Source organism: Aotus nancymaae, unplaced genomic scaffold (assembly GCF_030222135.1).
Source record: "Aotus nancymaae isolate 86718 unplaced genomic scaffold, 86718_ANA_hifiasm-v0.15.2.pri h1tg000029l, whole genome shotgun sequence".
Classification (NCBI taxonomy): Eukaryota; Metazoa; Chordata; class Mammalia; order Primates; family Aotidae; genus Aotus; species Aotus nancymaae.
The window spans coordinates 38,901,286-38,918,941 of NW_026988442.1; the positions used below are offsets into that span (position 1 = coordinate 38,901,286).

The following is a 17,656-nucleotide window of genomic DNA, read 5'->3' on the forward strand; positions in this document are numbered from 1 at the left end:
CCCATAAAGACCAACATTATCTTAACCTTAATGAAATTCTAAATAATATGAGCCACTTTTAGGGTAACATACAATTTTTTTAGGTTAATGTATAATATACCAAAGCGACTACATAGATAGAACAAAGGTACTCAGATGAAAAGATACAATTATTTACTTTAAAAATCAGGTGGATCACTTTACAATTGCTGGTGCTTTAGATTGCTTTCTCCCTAAAAACATAAAAATTTAGACTACATTGTTATGTAGCAAAAACAGTCAATGAAGAAGTGGAATTAATTATTGTTTAAATCAATGGCAATCTGTTTAAAACTCTTAAAGGCAGCAAGTACCTTTATTTATAAATAATTCACCAGCCTCGGTGACCAGTCCTAGGTAAGACTTCTTCAATCAACACAGAGCTAAAATAACTTGGATCTGATTGCTTGGCACAAGACAGTTGCAGGCCACAAGTGAAAGGATGAGTAGTAACATACTCTGTATTTTCAATAGTTTACTATTGAAAATTTGTTCCATTAGATCAAGTGTTGACAAACTATGGCCCACAAACTAAATGCAACTCACACGGCCTGTTTTTGCATGACTGTATTACTTAACAGCAAGTGCTTTGTGAAAATTATTTGAATCTATCGTGTTTTATTAAACCAGTAGTGTCAAATGTGAACATCATTCACTCTTGTCAATTTAGCTACGGTTAGTTATTTGAATTTTTGTCAGAAGCAGAAGCTGAGTATTCTGACTTTCCCTAACACACAGCAGTCCAATGGCAGGGCGGTTTTATTGTGACTTTTTGATATTCAGCACCAAGACTGAAATTTTTCTGAACAAGAATTGTTATCAACCCTTATCGTTGAATACTCAATGGCTTTGGTAATTAGCACTGGTTGCAGAGTTGTCAATGTTTCTAAATGAATTGGGCCCAAAATTACAAAATAATGCTTAGATCATGAACTTAAACTCTAGTGAAGTCATTCTGATAACTATGGTGATTTGAATGGCAAGTAATGCTATGCTGCTTTATAACTTCTCAGACTGTCAAAAGTTAAAACAGGAAGCAACATCTCCATTTCCACACAAATTTTCAGGGAATATATTTTTTCCAAACTCCAACTACAGGTCTAGCAGTGTTTTTAAACTTTAAGTACAAAGGAAATTTCCACATTTCAAAATCCATTTAATTGTGCAGTTGGAAAGCTTCCACATAACCTTCAATTGGAAGTGATTAATATGCAATGTAATGACATTCTAAAATGCAAATGTTAAGAACCTAACAATTCTATTAATGCCTTTCAAGTGATGAACACGCTCAATTAAAAGCATGCTTATGGACTGATATCAGTATTTGGCACTGTCTGCATGAAATGTCATTTTCTAATGTGACATACATAAAACCCCATTATAGATAGGCATTAACAAATGAATGTTTACAATCAATTTGGAAAACAGAACACTAACTCTGAACCCTAATTAAGGGTAATGTTAATCTCTCATAAAAAGAATGCAAGTTTCATTATTAGGAGACCTATATTACAAAAAATCATACAACTATTTTTAATATTATATTATTCAATGGCATCAATAAACTATTTATAAAAATTTGTTTTTCTTGTTATACAAGTACCTACATAATATTCTTAATTGTTTTTCTCTTGAACTGAAAAGTCTAAAACATTTACTATCTGGCCCTTTACAGAAAAAGTTTGTTGATCCTTGAATCAGACAATGAGTTTCTAATACTAAGACAATACTATGGGAATTGTAAAATTATACTAAAACTCTAACAGTAATTTATTGTTCCAATAGAAAATAGTATTTATTATACCTTCATCACTGACGTCATGTATGACCTGAAAAAAAGTGAATAATATTTAATTTACAAGTTACTGTCTATATTATAAACCATTACAAATGGTACTGAAATGACAGATTGCATTTTAACTCATAGCAAAATTACTTTTTATTAACTAATCATTTAGTTATATTTACCAGAAAAAATGCTTTATACAACCTGAACGACCAATCCAATCGAGTCACCAACCAATCCGTTAGTGACTTTTAGGCTCAGGGCACAGAGAACACAAATTGTTTTTTAAATAAACACATGCTTTATAAACATTAGGGTAATCAATGTGATTTTTACCAGCAGAAGATCAACTAAGTCTTCTATCATATTTAGAGCAGCTTCATCTTTTGAATTTTCTTGACTCTGAATAATCTCCTTGCATTTTTCAAACCAGGTAACCATGTAAAAAAAAGGAATGAACTTATTAGTTACTTTGAGTTCCATTTTAATAATTTTAAGAATATACTTATCTGTCTTTGTATAAACAGTAAACCTAGGAACAAAGACACTCAAAATCAAAATTTTTAATATTGTATCAAAATAAATTTATGCTTTTTAAAGATCTTCCTTTTTTTTAACTCATATTTTCCCATTGTTTAAAATGGGAAGAGATTAAGTTAATCTAGATTCCATGCAGAAGATCCTCATTTCGTCCTTCAAATTCCTAGTTAGGGTACATTATTTATAATACATGGAAGTAAATTATCATCACAATTTAGACCATTTTGGTATTGTTACTATATGAGAAGTTTTCATATTATTTTACCTTAATTCAGGTATTTGAGTACCTGCATCTCTGATAACATTCTAGGTGCTAATAAAGTAGCAATGAATGAAACAGACAAAAATCAATATCCTACATTCTAGCATGGGAGACAGACAACAATATAAAAACAAAATGAAGTTAGATAATAAGAGTTAAAGAGATAATAAAGCAAATAAAGGCCTTATGGAGCTTAAACTCACATGATTATCAAGGAGTCTGTCTTTGTACAGTTTTCTTGTGATCTTTATATTTGTAACATATGACTTATAGAAATATTTTATTCTCAAAATTGTATATGAAGTTGCTAAATTTATTTCAACAATTTGGACAATTTCTTATTTTATTAGAAAACATACCTTTTACCATATTTCATTCACATGAATATGTTACATATTCTATACTTATCTTTTGTATTAGTCCTTGTTTTATCATAGTTAGAAGTCCAGCTTGCCCCAATACACTGATATTTTTGCCATATCTTCCAACAGAAACCAAAATGGTTGAAACATTGTGCATATCCTCTTTATTAAGTTCCTGAAATAAAAGGTATACATTAACATTTCTGTAAATACAAAACAGTATGAAACAGACATTGTACAAGGAACTTTAAACACATATTGATAATCCTCACAAATCCTGAATGATGATCATTTCAATCATCTCTATATTGCAATGGATGAAAATGTGTCAAGAACACAACCTGTCCAAAGCCACACAGTCAGGGAATGACAAAACTCAGGACAAAAATGGAAATCTGTATAAATCCAAGAAACTTTATACTATGATACAATGAATCAGCTACTTTCCATTCTGAAAAGCTCCATGTATTTACAGACACAAGAAATTCTTATTCAATTTTTTGGATTCATAATGAATCTCAGATACTGGGGGGATTATCAATAACCACTCTTCCTCATGTATGAAAATGCCTTAAATATGATCAATTAAATTCAAAGTTTGGGGTGATTTTTCTATTTTTCATACTAGTTTTGACAGAAGTAAGCATTGTCCATGTAACATCAAGTATACACTGATAGGTGTTTAAAAGAAAATCTATCAACTTGTCTAAACTTCAAACAGCTGAAGTATTTTTTTCCCCAATTTTAGTAACAGTTAATAATAGTAAAGCCTATGTGAACACATATTTTTGTATTTTTTATTTGGGTAATGACATTCCAATGTGTTGAGATTCCTCAAACAAAAATAAGCAAATGGTAAAATAAGCATTTATTTATATAATTATAACTGAGCTTGCCCAAGTCTTTCTATTTTTTTTTTCTGATGGAGTACTTCTTCCTAAAACTAAAGTTCTATCTAATAATTATAACAATCATTCAGCAAAAATAAATATTTACCCTGCAAATAAGGTTGTCCACTTTGTGGAAAAACTGTTTGCTGCATTTAATCTTCACATCTTCACAAATATCAATTTGTAGAAGTGTTTTCAAAGGTTTGAAATCATTTTTTCTTAGAGCATCATCAATGCATTTTTCCAACTGCTAGAGAAATATATTAATTGGCACATACTGAATCACATACTGAATCAAAACCAAAATTAATTACCTTATGCAATCTAGTAATCTGAGAACTGTTTTCACATGGAAACTCTCAAATGAGCTCATAAAATATTAATTGGCTTAATTTTTTAAAATGCGGCCACTATTAAATTTGGAACAATTGAGTTAGAAATTACATTTATTTGACAACAAAACTCTCAACAGGAAAAAGTTTTTTACTAATATTTCTCAATTCATATATTTAATTACTAAAGTCATCTTTATGTTAAACTCAAAAAAAACCTTAATGAAAAAAGCAAAATAAACTTTACAGTAACTAATACTTAATACCATGAATAAAAGCCTAGCATATCTGACTACTGATCTCTTAACAGGGTTTAAATAGTAAAGAAAAATGCATAAAGACAGGCAAAAGCACCTTTTAGAAATTATGCCAACATAACTTAAGCATTACCCTTATATAATATTTATAACCTTAATAAAATATGCCATCATTGCTATTAAAATACAACTTCACAAATAACAAATTTTCATACTACAACCTGATCACTAAACAGGTTTGGCTGTGAACTGCATATATGAATAGATTATTAACACTTACACTTTATCTAAATACACAATATCTTAATCTCTAAAACTTAATATGAATATATCCAAGCATAAATTATGCATGAATCAGTGCACAATTCTTTTCAATGTAAAAGGTAGGTATAAAGAATAGACATCTTTAATACTTTATATTGTTAATATAGCTTTTGCAAAAATCTATTGAATAAATGAAAGAACACTTTAATAAACTATTCCTGACCATTTTATAAAAACGTGTAAGCTTTGTCATTGCTAAAATCATAGCAGTGAATACTTCTAAGTAAACAAAAAGTGATTTTCAGAATTAAAAGAGTTACTTTTGGTCTAGGGCTACATACCTGGAGATCTGATCTTACTGGCATTTTGACTTCATTTAAAAAAAAAAGGCAGGACAAAATGAACACTATAAAAGAAAAGATATATTTTCTCTATCTCACAATCTGTTTCATGTGTTTAGCAGTTTAAAAATCTTACACACATAAATAAGCATTGTTATTTATACCAAAGGCAATAAATATTGTTTAACTTCCTCACTAAATATTTTTTACCTGTTTATTAAAACATATATTAATAGGATCAAAAAAGTTTCTACAGAAAACTTGAAGATCATTTATTCAAGTTCTTCCTTTTTATAGATTACTTAAAGAAATGTAAAATATCCTGCCAAAAGGTCACAAAGCTAGTTAGCAAAAGCAGTGAAACCTAGATCTCCCTTTCCAGTGATTTCCTGCTATACTTGTTCCACCTTTGAGAACAAAAATAAATAAATACATACATAAATAACTCTTGCATTAATGTCTAAATGAAATTTGGGCTAGTAATAGTCATGAAAGGAGGAATATGCAGATCTATTAATAATCAACAGGATCAAATATGCAAGGAAAGGAGGAAAAGATAACCCAAACATATTTCATATGTCCAGGAGAGTGTTCGGGAAAGAACCAACCCCCAGTTTCTGGTTGAATGCTGAAATTAAGGTGAGGACATCACTTTCCCAAAGTTATGTGGGTCCTTAAAGACCATGGGGTTCAAATACAAATGACTGCCATGAATTAATATATTACAATATGGCTAACAAAGTATCCCCCAGGTTCTAAAGAGAGATTCCATGCTTATGAAAACACAACCAAAAGCAGATTAAATCACTTCAAACAATCCTATCTAGTGTGTTTCCGACAAGTGGGAAGACAAAGGTCATTTATTCTCCCTGCCATGAACACCTAAGGAATTAACATTATTTTGGTAAAGAAAATGCAAATCATTGCTGTAGTCATCCTCAAAACTCTGTATCCCTATTTTGTAGAATATGTGTAATTATTTCCCTGTCTTTTTTGGAACAAAGTACCAAAGGTCATTCTCAAAGCAACACTAAATAAGTAGTGAATGAATACGTAACTACTAAGCTAAGTGAGTAAGGGAGGCTGTAATGTTTTCATTTTAATGAGAGAGAGAGAGAGAGACAGAGAGAGACAGAGAGAGAGACAGAGAGAGACAGAGACCCAGAACAAGTAGGAAAAACAGAATACGCAAAGTAAGGTGGTAGATTAAAAGTTACATATCAGTAGTCACACATTGAAAGTAAAATATATGAAATAGTCTGAAGAAGTAAGACTGTCACCCTCTCAATATGCTGCTCTAGCATATTGACTATTTTAAATTAAGGGCAGTTAACAAAAAAATAGCAGGTACAAGACCACTCTGATCTTCATTCTGTTTCCTAAAAGCAGGAAATGAAATTCCCATGTGAAAGAGGTCCTCCATATATATATATATATATATATTTTTTTTTTTTTTCAAAGATAGGAAGTTAAAGTCACAAAAATCTGTACAACCAAACTGTCAAATCAACTTATCTTCCTAGTCATTTCTCTATCTAATTAACTTCCCTAGCCTGAAACCCCTTTGCCTTATCTTATTTCACAACTTACTATTCTTTGTCCAATTCAGTATACAACTGACTGACCCTAATTGCTTCTTGGGGTATTCATTTTCTTATGAGGTCTCCTGTGTCATGTAAAACTTGCATTAAAGAAATGTGTAGGTTTTCTCCAGTTATCTATGTCAATTTAACTCTAAAAGGGAAGAGGCAAAGTTCTGCCTCCCCTACAACTCCAATTAAAAGTCAGATTGTCCTCAAATGATCAATGTTTGAAGGGATGTATACCCCCATTCTCCATGATGTGCTCATTTTACATCACATGCTTGTGTCAAAACATCTCATATAGACTCCTACCTATAGTACTCTATAGACACCTACCATGTACCCACAAAAATTAAAAAGATAAAAAGTTGGATTATCAGGTTAATCATTTTAAAAACCACATGCTGTCCAAAAATAGACTTTTAAGAGATATACCTTAAATAAAGAGCTATTCAAAGTTGGAAATAAAAAGATAGAAAAGATATCACACAAACATTAACCAAAAGAGAGCTAATAAAACTATATTACTGTTGGATTTACCATAAAAGTCCAACACAGATGGAACAAAAGAGAATCCAGAAACTGACTATACATATGACTTATGACAAAGGTAGAACACAAAGCAGTAAGGAAAGGATAAGATAATCTTTTCAATTAATTTATACTGTTCAACTGGATGTTCATAAAAAATACAACAAAATCTTACTACTTCATACCATCTCATACTATATGCAAACACCATTTCCAGGTGGAATGAAAATTGACATGTGAAAGTAAAATAAGTTTTTAGAACATAATATATTAGAACATCATGACCATGCAATAAGCAAGGATCCATTAAGCAGATTATAAAAAGCTCTAACCATAAAAGAAGACTGGTAAGTTGGACAACCTTGAAATTTTAAACTCTTATTCAATGAGAACACACGCATATAGGGAGGGGAACAGCACACACTGGAGCCTGGTGGGATGGCAGTGGGCAGTGTATCAGGAAAAATAGCTAATGCATGTTGAGTTTAATATTTACAAGTTGATAGATGCAGCAAACTACCATGGCACACACACATTCTCCTATGTAACAAACCTGCACATCCTGCACATGTACCCCAGAACTTAAAATAAGTTATTGATTTTCTCAATCCACGAGCATGGAATTTCTTTTTAAGACAGAGTTTTGCTCCTGTTGCCCAGGCTGGAGTACAATGGCGTGATCTCGGCTCACGGCAACCTCAGTGTCCTGGGTTCAAGCAACTCTCCTGCCTCAGCCTCCTGAGTAGCTGGGATTACAGGCATGCACCACCATGCCCGGGTAATTTTGTATTTTTAGTAGAGACGGGGTTTCTCCATATTGGTCAGGCTGGTCTCAAACTCCCAACCTCAGGTGATCTGCCTGCCTCGGCCTCCCAAAGTGCTGGGATTACAGGCGTAAGCCACCGTGCCTGTCTGGGATTTCTTTAAAAAAAGAAAGAACTCTGTTGGAAAAACATCATTAAAGAGAATAATAAGGCAGGCCACACATATGAAGATATTTTTCTCTCGTACATTATTCATTTGTGTGAATATTCACAACTGTTACTAAGTTATTCAGTTATCAATTAATGTAAACATACTCTTGGAAATATGAACTGAACAAAAAGGTCCTATTTTGGCACCACAGCCTATTTAATGTCATAGCCTCTGACCTTTCACCTTCAAAAGAATCTATAATTCTGAGCAGTTGCCTCACTTATTAATGTACTGTCCTGGCAATAGGGTTATAATTGACATCTTTGATTCCTAAATGTTTTGAATACAAGATTTCTTCATCAAATAGAGGATTACTAGGACTACGTCTTCTCCCAAATGCATGTAGGTACCATAATTTTTCAATCTGCTAGATTTCTTTTAAGAAAACCAGAAGTTCATGAGTGTTCATTTAGATTAAGTGAAGCACATGAACACTGCCTGCTTTAAAACCTCACTAGCTTGTTAAAACCTCTCAGAGAACTGTGGAAATAATAGCTCTGAATTTATGTTTGTCTATAGACTCAAAATTCTTCCTCACCCCACCTCCTCGTTTTTCTTTTTTTTTTTTTTTTTTTTTTTCTTTTTTGAGATGGAGTTTTGCTCTTGTTGCCCAAGCTGCAGTGCAACGGTGTGATCTCGGCTCACCACAACCTCTGCCTTCCAGGTTCAAGCAATTCTCCTGCCTCAGCCTCCCAAGTAGCTAGGACTACAGGCTTGCACCACCACGACTGGCTCATTTTTTAAATTTTTAGTAGAGATGGGGTTTCTCCATGTTGGTCAGGCTGGTCTTAAACTCCCGACCTCAGGTGATCCACCAGCCTCAGCCTCCCAAAGTGCTGGGACTACAGGCGTGAGCCACAGCGCCCGGCCCCACCTCCTAGTATTAAGGAAACAAACTTCAGAAGCAACAAAAGCAGCTTCCTCAGGAATCTGCTGGGAGAGAGTCTTCAGCCAAAACAAATATGGATTGAAGGAGGACCCTTCTGTAAAACAGGTTTCATAAGTCTGAGAAATTCCGTAAGAGGTAGTATTCTGTCAACTGCCTCTGTAACACAACAGGAAAAATGTTTGCTCACAGCTATGTGTGGACTCTATGTCACTGTATAATTTCCCAAGGCTGCCTTAAGAAAGTACCACAAACTGGATGGCTCAGAAGAACGGAAATTTATCTCATTGTGGAGACAAAGCGTCTGAAATAAAGGGGTCAGTAGGACCATACTCCCTCTGAAAGTGCTAGAGGAAGGATCTTTCCTGTCTCTTTCAGCTTCTGGTAGCTGCTGACATTCCTTGGCTTGTGGCAGCATAAATCCAGTCTCTGCCTCCTTCTTCACGATATTCTTCCTTTTATTCTTCACATTGTCTTCTCTCTATGCATGACTATATCCAAATTTCCCCTTTTTATAAGGATATATTGGATTAGCGCCCACCCTAATAACTTAATAACTTAGTAAGTTAATAATTTGGTTAAATGCAAAAGACCCTATTTCCAGAAAAGGTCACATTCTGAGATATCGGAGATTAGAATCTCAACATATCTTTTTAGGGGAACAAAATTCAACCCATAACAATCACTATATACCAAACTTAATTCAATATTGGAAAGCCAAACATGTGGGATTCAAAGAAGAAATAAAAGTTGAAGTTTTGAATGTACTGGGTGGGGAAGATAAATGTCAAATAAGAGCTAGTAACCAGGGCAGTCCCAGTTACCACGGCACATAAGGCAGCAATGCCATTACAGAGTGACAATCATAGAAATTTTCCCCAAATGTAGTGCCAAAATTAGCCTCTTGCTGAAATATTTTCTCCATTTCAATTAAAGTAAAGCAAGTCAGATTCTGGATAACTGACACAGACTGGTCTACTGCAAAGTGTTAGCAAGGCCATCATCTTGGGCTACTCTCTTCCCCTGCCCCCATATGACTGAGCCTGCTGAATCAATCTTTGGCAATGCTAAGTACTAGGTAATAAAACCTTTTTTTTTCCTGAAATTACTGTACCAGGGACCAAGTATTGGCAATTTTTCTACGTTGAAACAGGTTCAGTAATGTGCTACGCATAATGTCCTACTAATTTTTGAATGCTTTAAAAGATAATGTATACCAGAACTTTGGCACTGAACTAATATAGTTTCTGAGAATGTTTAACTGGTACTTCCTTTCCATGGAAGACAGCTCAAGCTACAGCTGATGAAGGAACTCTAACTCCATCAAAGAATCTGACTGCATCTGAACATAATAAGATGTTGAGAATGGGCCGGGCGCGGTGGCTCAAGCCTGTAATCCCAGCACTTTGGGAGGCCGAGGCGGGTGGATCACGAGGTCAAGAGATCGAGACCATCCTGGTCAACATGGTGAAACCCCGTCTCTACTAAAAATACATAAAATTAGCTGGGCACGGTGGTGCGTGCCTGTAATCCCAGCTACTCAGGAGGCTGAGGCAGGAGAATTGCCTGAACCCAGGAGGCGGAGGTTGCGGTGAGCCGAGATCGCGCCATTGCACTCCAGCCTGGGTAATGAGCGAAACTCCGTCTCAAAAAAAAAAAAAAAAAAAAAAAAAAAAAGATGTTGAGAATGGAGAACATGTATTTGGTACTTTAAGAATTTTGGCCTTTAGATTTTTTTTTTTTTTTTTTTTTTTGAGACACGAGTTTCGCTCGTGTTGCCCAGGCTGGTGTGCAATGGCATGATCTTGACTCACAGCAACCTCGACCTTCTGGTTCAAGTAGTTCTCCTGCCTCAGCCTCCCGAGTAGCTGGGATTACAGGCACGCACCATCATGCCCAACTAATTTTGTATTTTTAGTAGAGATGGGGTTTCTTCATATTGGTCAGGCTGGTTTCAAACTCCCAACCTCAGATGATCCGCCTGCCTAGGCCTCCCGAAGTACTGAGATTATCATAGGCGTGAGCCACTGCGCATGGCCTGACCTTTAGATTTTTAAATTCAGAAGCACAAAAAAATTATTCTGGACATTTAAATCTTTCAGTCCTTGGTCTTTAACTTATAAAGGGTTTTAATCTTTCAAATGTAATGTTCCCTGAGATGTTCAAAACAGAATGGCTTTATATTCAAATTTGTTGGCATTTTACTGCTGAAAAACCATTATGCATTGCCAAATGCCTTTGTTCAATAGAGTATATCAAAGGCTCTACCATATATCTAGACATAATTTGGAATGGGAAGTATAATAAATAAAATTCTGCCTTAGATAGAAAGTGGCGTTAGATCTTAATTCATTTTCTGTTCTAATCTAAAGTAGAATTTTCCAGGGTCAACATCTAAAGTTCTTCCACAGTCCAAATACCCAAAAGAAGATAATGGCCTCATGAAGAAAGGAAAAGAACCATTCAGATAAATCTCCTCCAAAAAACAGGTTGTTAAGTGAACACAAATCTAGGAAATGTTCAAGAGAAATACCTTTTCCTTACTCCTAGCTTCTGTGAGAAAGGCTGAGTATACTATTGGCCTCACTCTATTGCTTTAACTTACATCACCAATGAGCTGGAATTATTTGATTAGTAAATTTGGGAAGGAAAATGAGGCTCAGCTCAGCTCTTCTTTGTTACATGAAAACTGAAAGGGGAGTTTTATGTTGTTTTCAGTTTTATGTTGTTTTCTGGAGGTTCTGTCTTTGTGAGAAAGTCAGTATTTTGCTCTGTCCTTTTTCTCTGGAGTCAATATAGTAAGCTTTCTCCTCCAGGGTGGAAGGTAAAAAATGCAGGGCTGGAAAGGTCTAACTCATTTACCTTGGAGTGCCTCGAGCAGTAAGTTTGCTTAATTCTGAAGCTCAGTGTTAGCAAATTCACTAGGCCAACAATCCAAACTCACACCCATGAACCTAGCCAATATAGGACTAATGAAGGTTATATTTCTGGCACTCTTTTTCCTACTTGATTAGAACCCAGAAAGAAAGAGGAATGCTGTTTTTAGAGGTCCTTTGAGAGACTCCAGCAAGGCTCAGCATAAACATCTATAGTGTTCCTTTTTATATTAGCAATAATCAGACAATTGTTAATATAGAAAACTAAAATGAATGTAACAAAAAGGAAACATAATCTTTATGAAGATAATATACTAAAGACCTTAACAAGAGATATGAATACATGAAGCTGTTCCTATTCATTAATGGAAGGACTTCACATTATAAAACCATCAATGCTTCAGTAAAAATAAATATCTGAAATTCTAAATATCAAAGAAATTCCAGTAAAAACCACAAAATAATAATTTGAGAGATTCGGCTCTTTTAAAATGTGTATGAAGGAATAATGCTGCTCTAATACTAAAATAACTTTTAAAACATCAGAGAAGAAAAATCACCTTATTTGATATTAAAACATTACAAAGTCATAAGAAATAACTATAAACAGTGAAGTATTAAGAATGGAAAACAGACAAATGAATCAATAAAACAGAAGATAATTCAAATGCAACTCAAACATATACTAGAAGTTCATATTTGAGTTAAGATGGTTTTGCAAATCGGGGAAAGGTAAACTGGTCAATAAATGGCCTGGGAAAAGTTACTTGACGTGTGGAAAAAATAACATTAGACATCTATTTTGCCATTTAAAAAATAAGGTCTAGATACATTAACTACATAAATGTAAAAAGTAAATGTACAGGAGGCTATCACCAAGATGTTCCAACAGGAAAGAATGTAAAACAAAAGGCACAAAAAATAAAATGTAATAGATTTGAACTTTTTGTGCGTCACTGTTTGTAAAAGAGGCAGCATATTAGGAAGACATTTGCAATGGAATAAGAGACTAAGAATTAACATAAAAAGAACTATTATGAAGAACTTACAAATCAAGGAGAAAAAGCAATAACCCAACAGCAAAAATGGAAAAGAAGGTCATTCAGAAAAGAAAACTCAACTGGCTAATAAAGAAAATAAAATGTTACCTCCATGGTAATCAGAATGCTAGTACAATAATAACCAGTCCCCTCTCCACCATCCACCAGATTGGCAAAATCTAAAGAGACTGATACTACCAAGTCACGGTAGAAATAAAGGAAACTGGAAATCATGTATGTACCCCTGGTGGGAAGTAAATAACTGGACTTTGAAAAAGAGTTTGATAGCATTGGGTAAAAATGTAAACTTGAAGGAGAGAGATCCAAGATGGCTGATCACTAGCAGCTCGGGCTCCTAGCTCCCAGTGAAAGCGCAGAGAACGAGAGGACGCCACACTTTCAGACGAATATTTGTTGCTCACGGACCAGGAGATTCCCAGCAGAGGAGCCCCACGTGTCGCCAGGGCGACTCTTGTGGCTGGCGTGGCGGTTTTGCTAGTGCCTTAGTGTGCCAGTTTTTGGTGCAGAGTCCGGAGATTCCCGGGCAGAAAAGCACCATCAATCTTAACACCGCTGTTTTGGCCGCCTCAGTGGATTGCTCAGATTTCGGCGCTGGGAATCAAAAAGTTGGACGTCTGCTCAGAGACCTAGTTAGAAAGTCGGTAACTACAAAGACGACAGAGGGATAAATATATAATGAAGGGAAGAAATCAGCGTAAAAAGGCAGAGAATACTCAAAATCAGAATGCCTCTCCCTCTACAGGGGATCGCAATTCCTCATCAGTAACGGAACAAGGCTTAATAGATTACGAGTGTGTTCCAATAACAGAAGCAGGCTTCAAAACGTGGGTGATAAGAAACTTCTGTGAATTAAAAGAACTTGTTCTAACCCAATGCAAAGAAACTAAGAACCTTGAAAAAAGGTTTGACGAAATGTTAACGAGAATGGACAATTTAGAGAGGAATAAAAGTGAATTGATGGAGCTGAAAAACACAACACGAGAACTTTGCGAAGCATGCACAAGTTTAAACAGTCGAATTGATCAAGTAGAAGAAAGGACATCAGAAGTCGAGAACCAGCTCAGTGAAATGAAACAAGAAGACAAGATTGGAGAAAAAAGGATGAAAAGGAATGAGCAAAGTCTCCAGGAAATATGGGACTATGAGAAAAGACCTAATTTACGTTTGATAGGTGTACCTGAATGTGATGAAGAGAATGAATCCAAGTTGGAAAATACTCTTCAGGATATCATTCAGGAAAATTTTCCCAACCTGGCAAGGCAGGGTAATATTCAACTCCAGGTAATACAGAGAACACCACAAAGATATTCTTCAAGAAGACCAACCCCAAGGCACATAATTGCCAGATTTATTAGGGTTGAAATGAAGGAGAAAATACTAAGGGCAGCCAGAGAGAAAGGTCAGGTTACCTATAAAGGGAAACCTATCAGACTTACAGCAGATCTCTCAGCAGAAACCCTACAAGCCAGAAAAGAGTGGGGACCAATATTTAACAACCTTAAAGAAAAGAACTTTCAACCCAGAATTTCCTATCCAGCCAAACTAAGCTTTATAATCGAAGGAAAAATTAAATCCTTTGCGAACAAACAAGTACTTAGAGAGTTCACCACCACCAGGCCTGCTTTGCAAGAGCTTCTGAAAGAAGCACTATACATATAAAGGAACAACCAATATCAGCCTTTCCAAAAATATATCAAAAAGAAAAGAACATTAACACAACGAAAAATTTACACTAACTAATGGGCAAAACAGCCAGCTAGCATCAAATGCTAGTATTAAAGTTATATATATTCTAATTGGATAAAAAGCCAAAACCCATTGCTATGCTGCATCCAGACCCATCTCACATGCAATGATACACAAAGACTCAAAACAAAGAGAAGGAGGAAGATTTATTAACCAATCAGAGAGTAAAAATAAACAAATAAAAAGCAGGAGATGCAATTCTCGCCTCTGATAAAGTAGACTTTAAAGTAACAAAGAGCAAAAGAGGCAAAGAAGGACATTACATAATGGTAAAAGGATCAATGTAACAAGAAGAGCTAATGATTTTATAGATCAACGAGACAGAAAATTAACAAGGACATCCAGGACTTGAACTCAGACCCGGAACAAGCAAACTTAATAAACATTTATAGAACTCTCCACTTCAAATACATAAAACATACATTACCACCTCACACCTATTCCATAAGTGACTACATAATTGGAAGTAAATCACTCCTCAGTAATTGCATAGCATTTCATAGGTTTAAATGAAATATTGGTTGGCTGCTCGTTTGTTATTTTCTTCCCTTATTCCTTCCTGTTTACATCAAGTATAATTATTGGTATAAAAGAGGTTTTCAATACCCATTACTAAACTGCATTCTAGCATGGGCAAGAAAGCAATACTCCCATTCTCTCTCTCTCTCTTTCTCTTCCTTTTTCCTCCTCCTCTTTATTCTTTTTTCTTTCTTTCAAAAAAAAAAAAGAAAAAATAATGTAAACTTGAATACCATATGACGCAGTAGTTCCACTTCTAATTTTACACCCTAGAGAAACTCAAAAGTCCAAAGAGAATATAAAAACATTTTCTGATTTATTTCTTTTTATAGCAAGAAATTGAAACTGCCTCTATGTCAGTGTGGTGGAGGAAGTAAATGAACATGAAATGTGGCGAGTGATGCAATTGAATACAGCAGCTGAATACAATGAACAAGATCTGTATCTCAGAATACGGTGCATCTCAAATAACAATATAAAGCAAAAGAAATGCAGAATAAGATACAGAAATTCTTTATGTAAAATTTAAAATATACTTAATAAAGGCTTATGGGCACTGGTATTGATATGTGTGTATAATAATTAGAGGGTACTTAATTATAGAAGGATATAAATACTGGATATGTGAACATTGGCTGATTTGCATGGGTAAGAAAAATAACCCTAGGGATAGGGAATAAAATGGACTAAATGACAAAAAAAAAAAAGAATTTTAAAATTTTAATTCTTTATTTAGAGGAGTGTAGTAAAGCATGGTGTCTGGACTGAGAATACAATGGATTAAATTAACCAATTCTGTTTCCTAAGGTTCAACATACATTCATATACACCCTGTTAATCACCACACCCTTAGGACAGAGCTAAAGGGGCCCCTGCTATGCGCTCTATATAGTGCAATCTCTTTCTCACTCTCTCATTATGGAGCACACAGGCATCTCTATGAGCTCAAAATCCAGAACTCAGCACTACTCCCAGAAAGTCTATAACCATGAACACATTATTCATTCTCATAACTCTATCCTTCAGGCCCTTGAGAAACACTTCTTTTGCCTATGCCTATGAAAGAAAGGGACTGCAATTAATTACACCATTCTGCTCACTTTACATGTGTCAGAATTTTCCAGAATAATTAAAAAAATGTTTAAAGAAGTCGGTGATTGCGAAGCCACAATTGAATGCAGAGGTTTCAGATTGTGTTAATGCTGGTACTTTAGTCTCTGCTTTAGAATGAAGGTAGCACATGAGCAAGCGCTTATTAGGTAAGAGAATCCTTCCTCTGGCAGAGCAAGAATACAGTTGATTCTTGCATGACAAAGTGTTACTTCTTAACGGTGCCAAACACCCATCTTCTTTCTCTTTTTATTTCAATTTGTGACTCTAGAAATACTAGCAAATTAGTGCACAGTATCTACAACAGTTGCACATGGTGGCTGAGGAATATTTTGTAGTAGCAAGCAATCCATATTAATATATATGTAGAGCTAGACATAAGCTACATAAACATGATACCAACTTTTTATATTAGACAGCAAGCAAATACTAAAATAGTGAATAGATTGTTATAAAATATTGAGTATGTTATTAAAAAATAAGCAATTCCAGTGTTCATAAAATATTTTAAGGAAACCATTAATTACAATTCTATGAGAATGTTAATACCTCAGGATTTTTTTAAAGAAAAATACTCTTTACATGTATTTTATGTTTGTGATATAACCCCAAATTTGATACATTTTGAGTATAACACACTGAGTAATTAGTTTTAATCCTTAGATCATTGCTGTCAATAGTAAAGTCTTCATTATAACATCATTTGTTTAAAAATGACTATAGAATTTATTATGTATTTTATCACTTATTCAAAGATTACCAGTCCATCATCAGATATCCATAGTAAATGCATTCAGTTACCTTTTATACTTTTCAGGATTCAGTCATAAAAATAATAGCCATGACTAGTGGCTTATGCCTGTAATGCTGGTGGCTAGCACTGTGGGAGACCCATGCAAGAGGACTGCTTGAGCCCAGGAGCTCCAGACCAGCATGGGCATGGTTAGATCCTATTTCTACAAAAATGAAAGTTAGCCTGGCCTGGTGGCTTGCAGCTGTGGTCTAGCTATTCAGGAGGCTGAAGTGGGAGGTCCAGGTTTCAATGAGTCATGTTCATGCCACTACACTCCGACCTGGGGGACAGAGCAAGACCCTGTCTCAACGATAATAATAGCCATACATGTATTTTTCTATTTCGATGCAGTGAAAGTGTATTTGTGAAATTTGAGACTTTTATTTCACAATTTGAAAACTTGATTGAAAACTTAAAAAACTTAAAGTACGTCGTGGGGGCTCCATTTACACCCTTTCTCTAGGACCAACAACTGTTGGGGCATTTACATCCTTTCTCTAGGACCAACAACTGTTGGGGCATTT

The 17,656-nt window shown here is 34.8% G+C and overlaps 1 protein-coding gene across 1 annotated transcript in view; it reads right to left on the minus strand.

Annotated features, from left to right (window-relative positions):
• SYCP2 (synaptonemal complex protein 2) overlaps window positions 1-5,076 on the minus strand; it is a 66,181-nt gene extending 61,105 nt beyond the window's left edge. Inside the window, exons 1-5 of the mRNA XM_064382562.1 lie at window positions 5,053-5,076; window positions 3,965-4,108; window positions 3,015-3,143; window positions 2,141-2,245; window positions 1,823-1,847 (exon numbers count right to left, since the gene is read on the minus strand). Of these exons, the coding sequence (XP_064238632.1) occupies window positions 1,823-1,847; window positions 2,141-2,245; window positions 3,015-3,143; window positions 3,965-4,108; window positions 5,053-5,076 (427 nt within the window). The remainder of the gene's footprint in view (window positions 1-1,822; window positions 1,848-2,140; window positions 2,246-3,014; window positions 3,144-3,964; window positions 4,109-5,052) is intronic.
• Window positions 5,077-17,656: the final 12,580 nt, after the last annotated feature.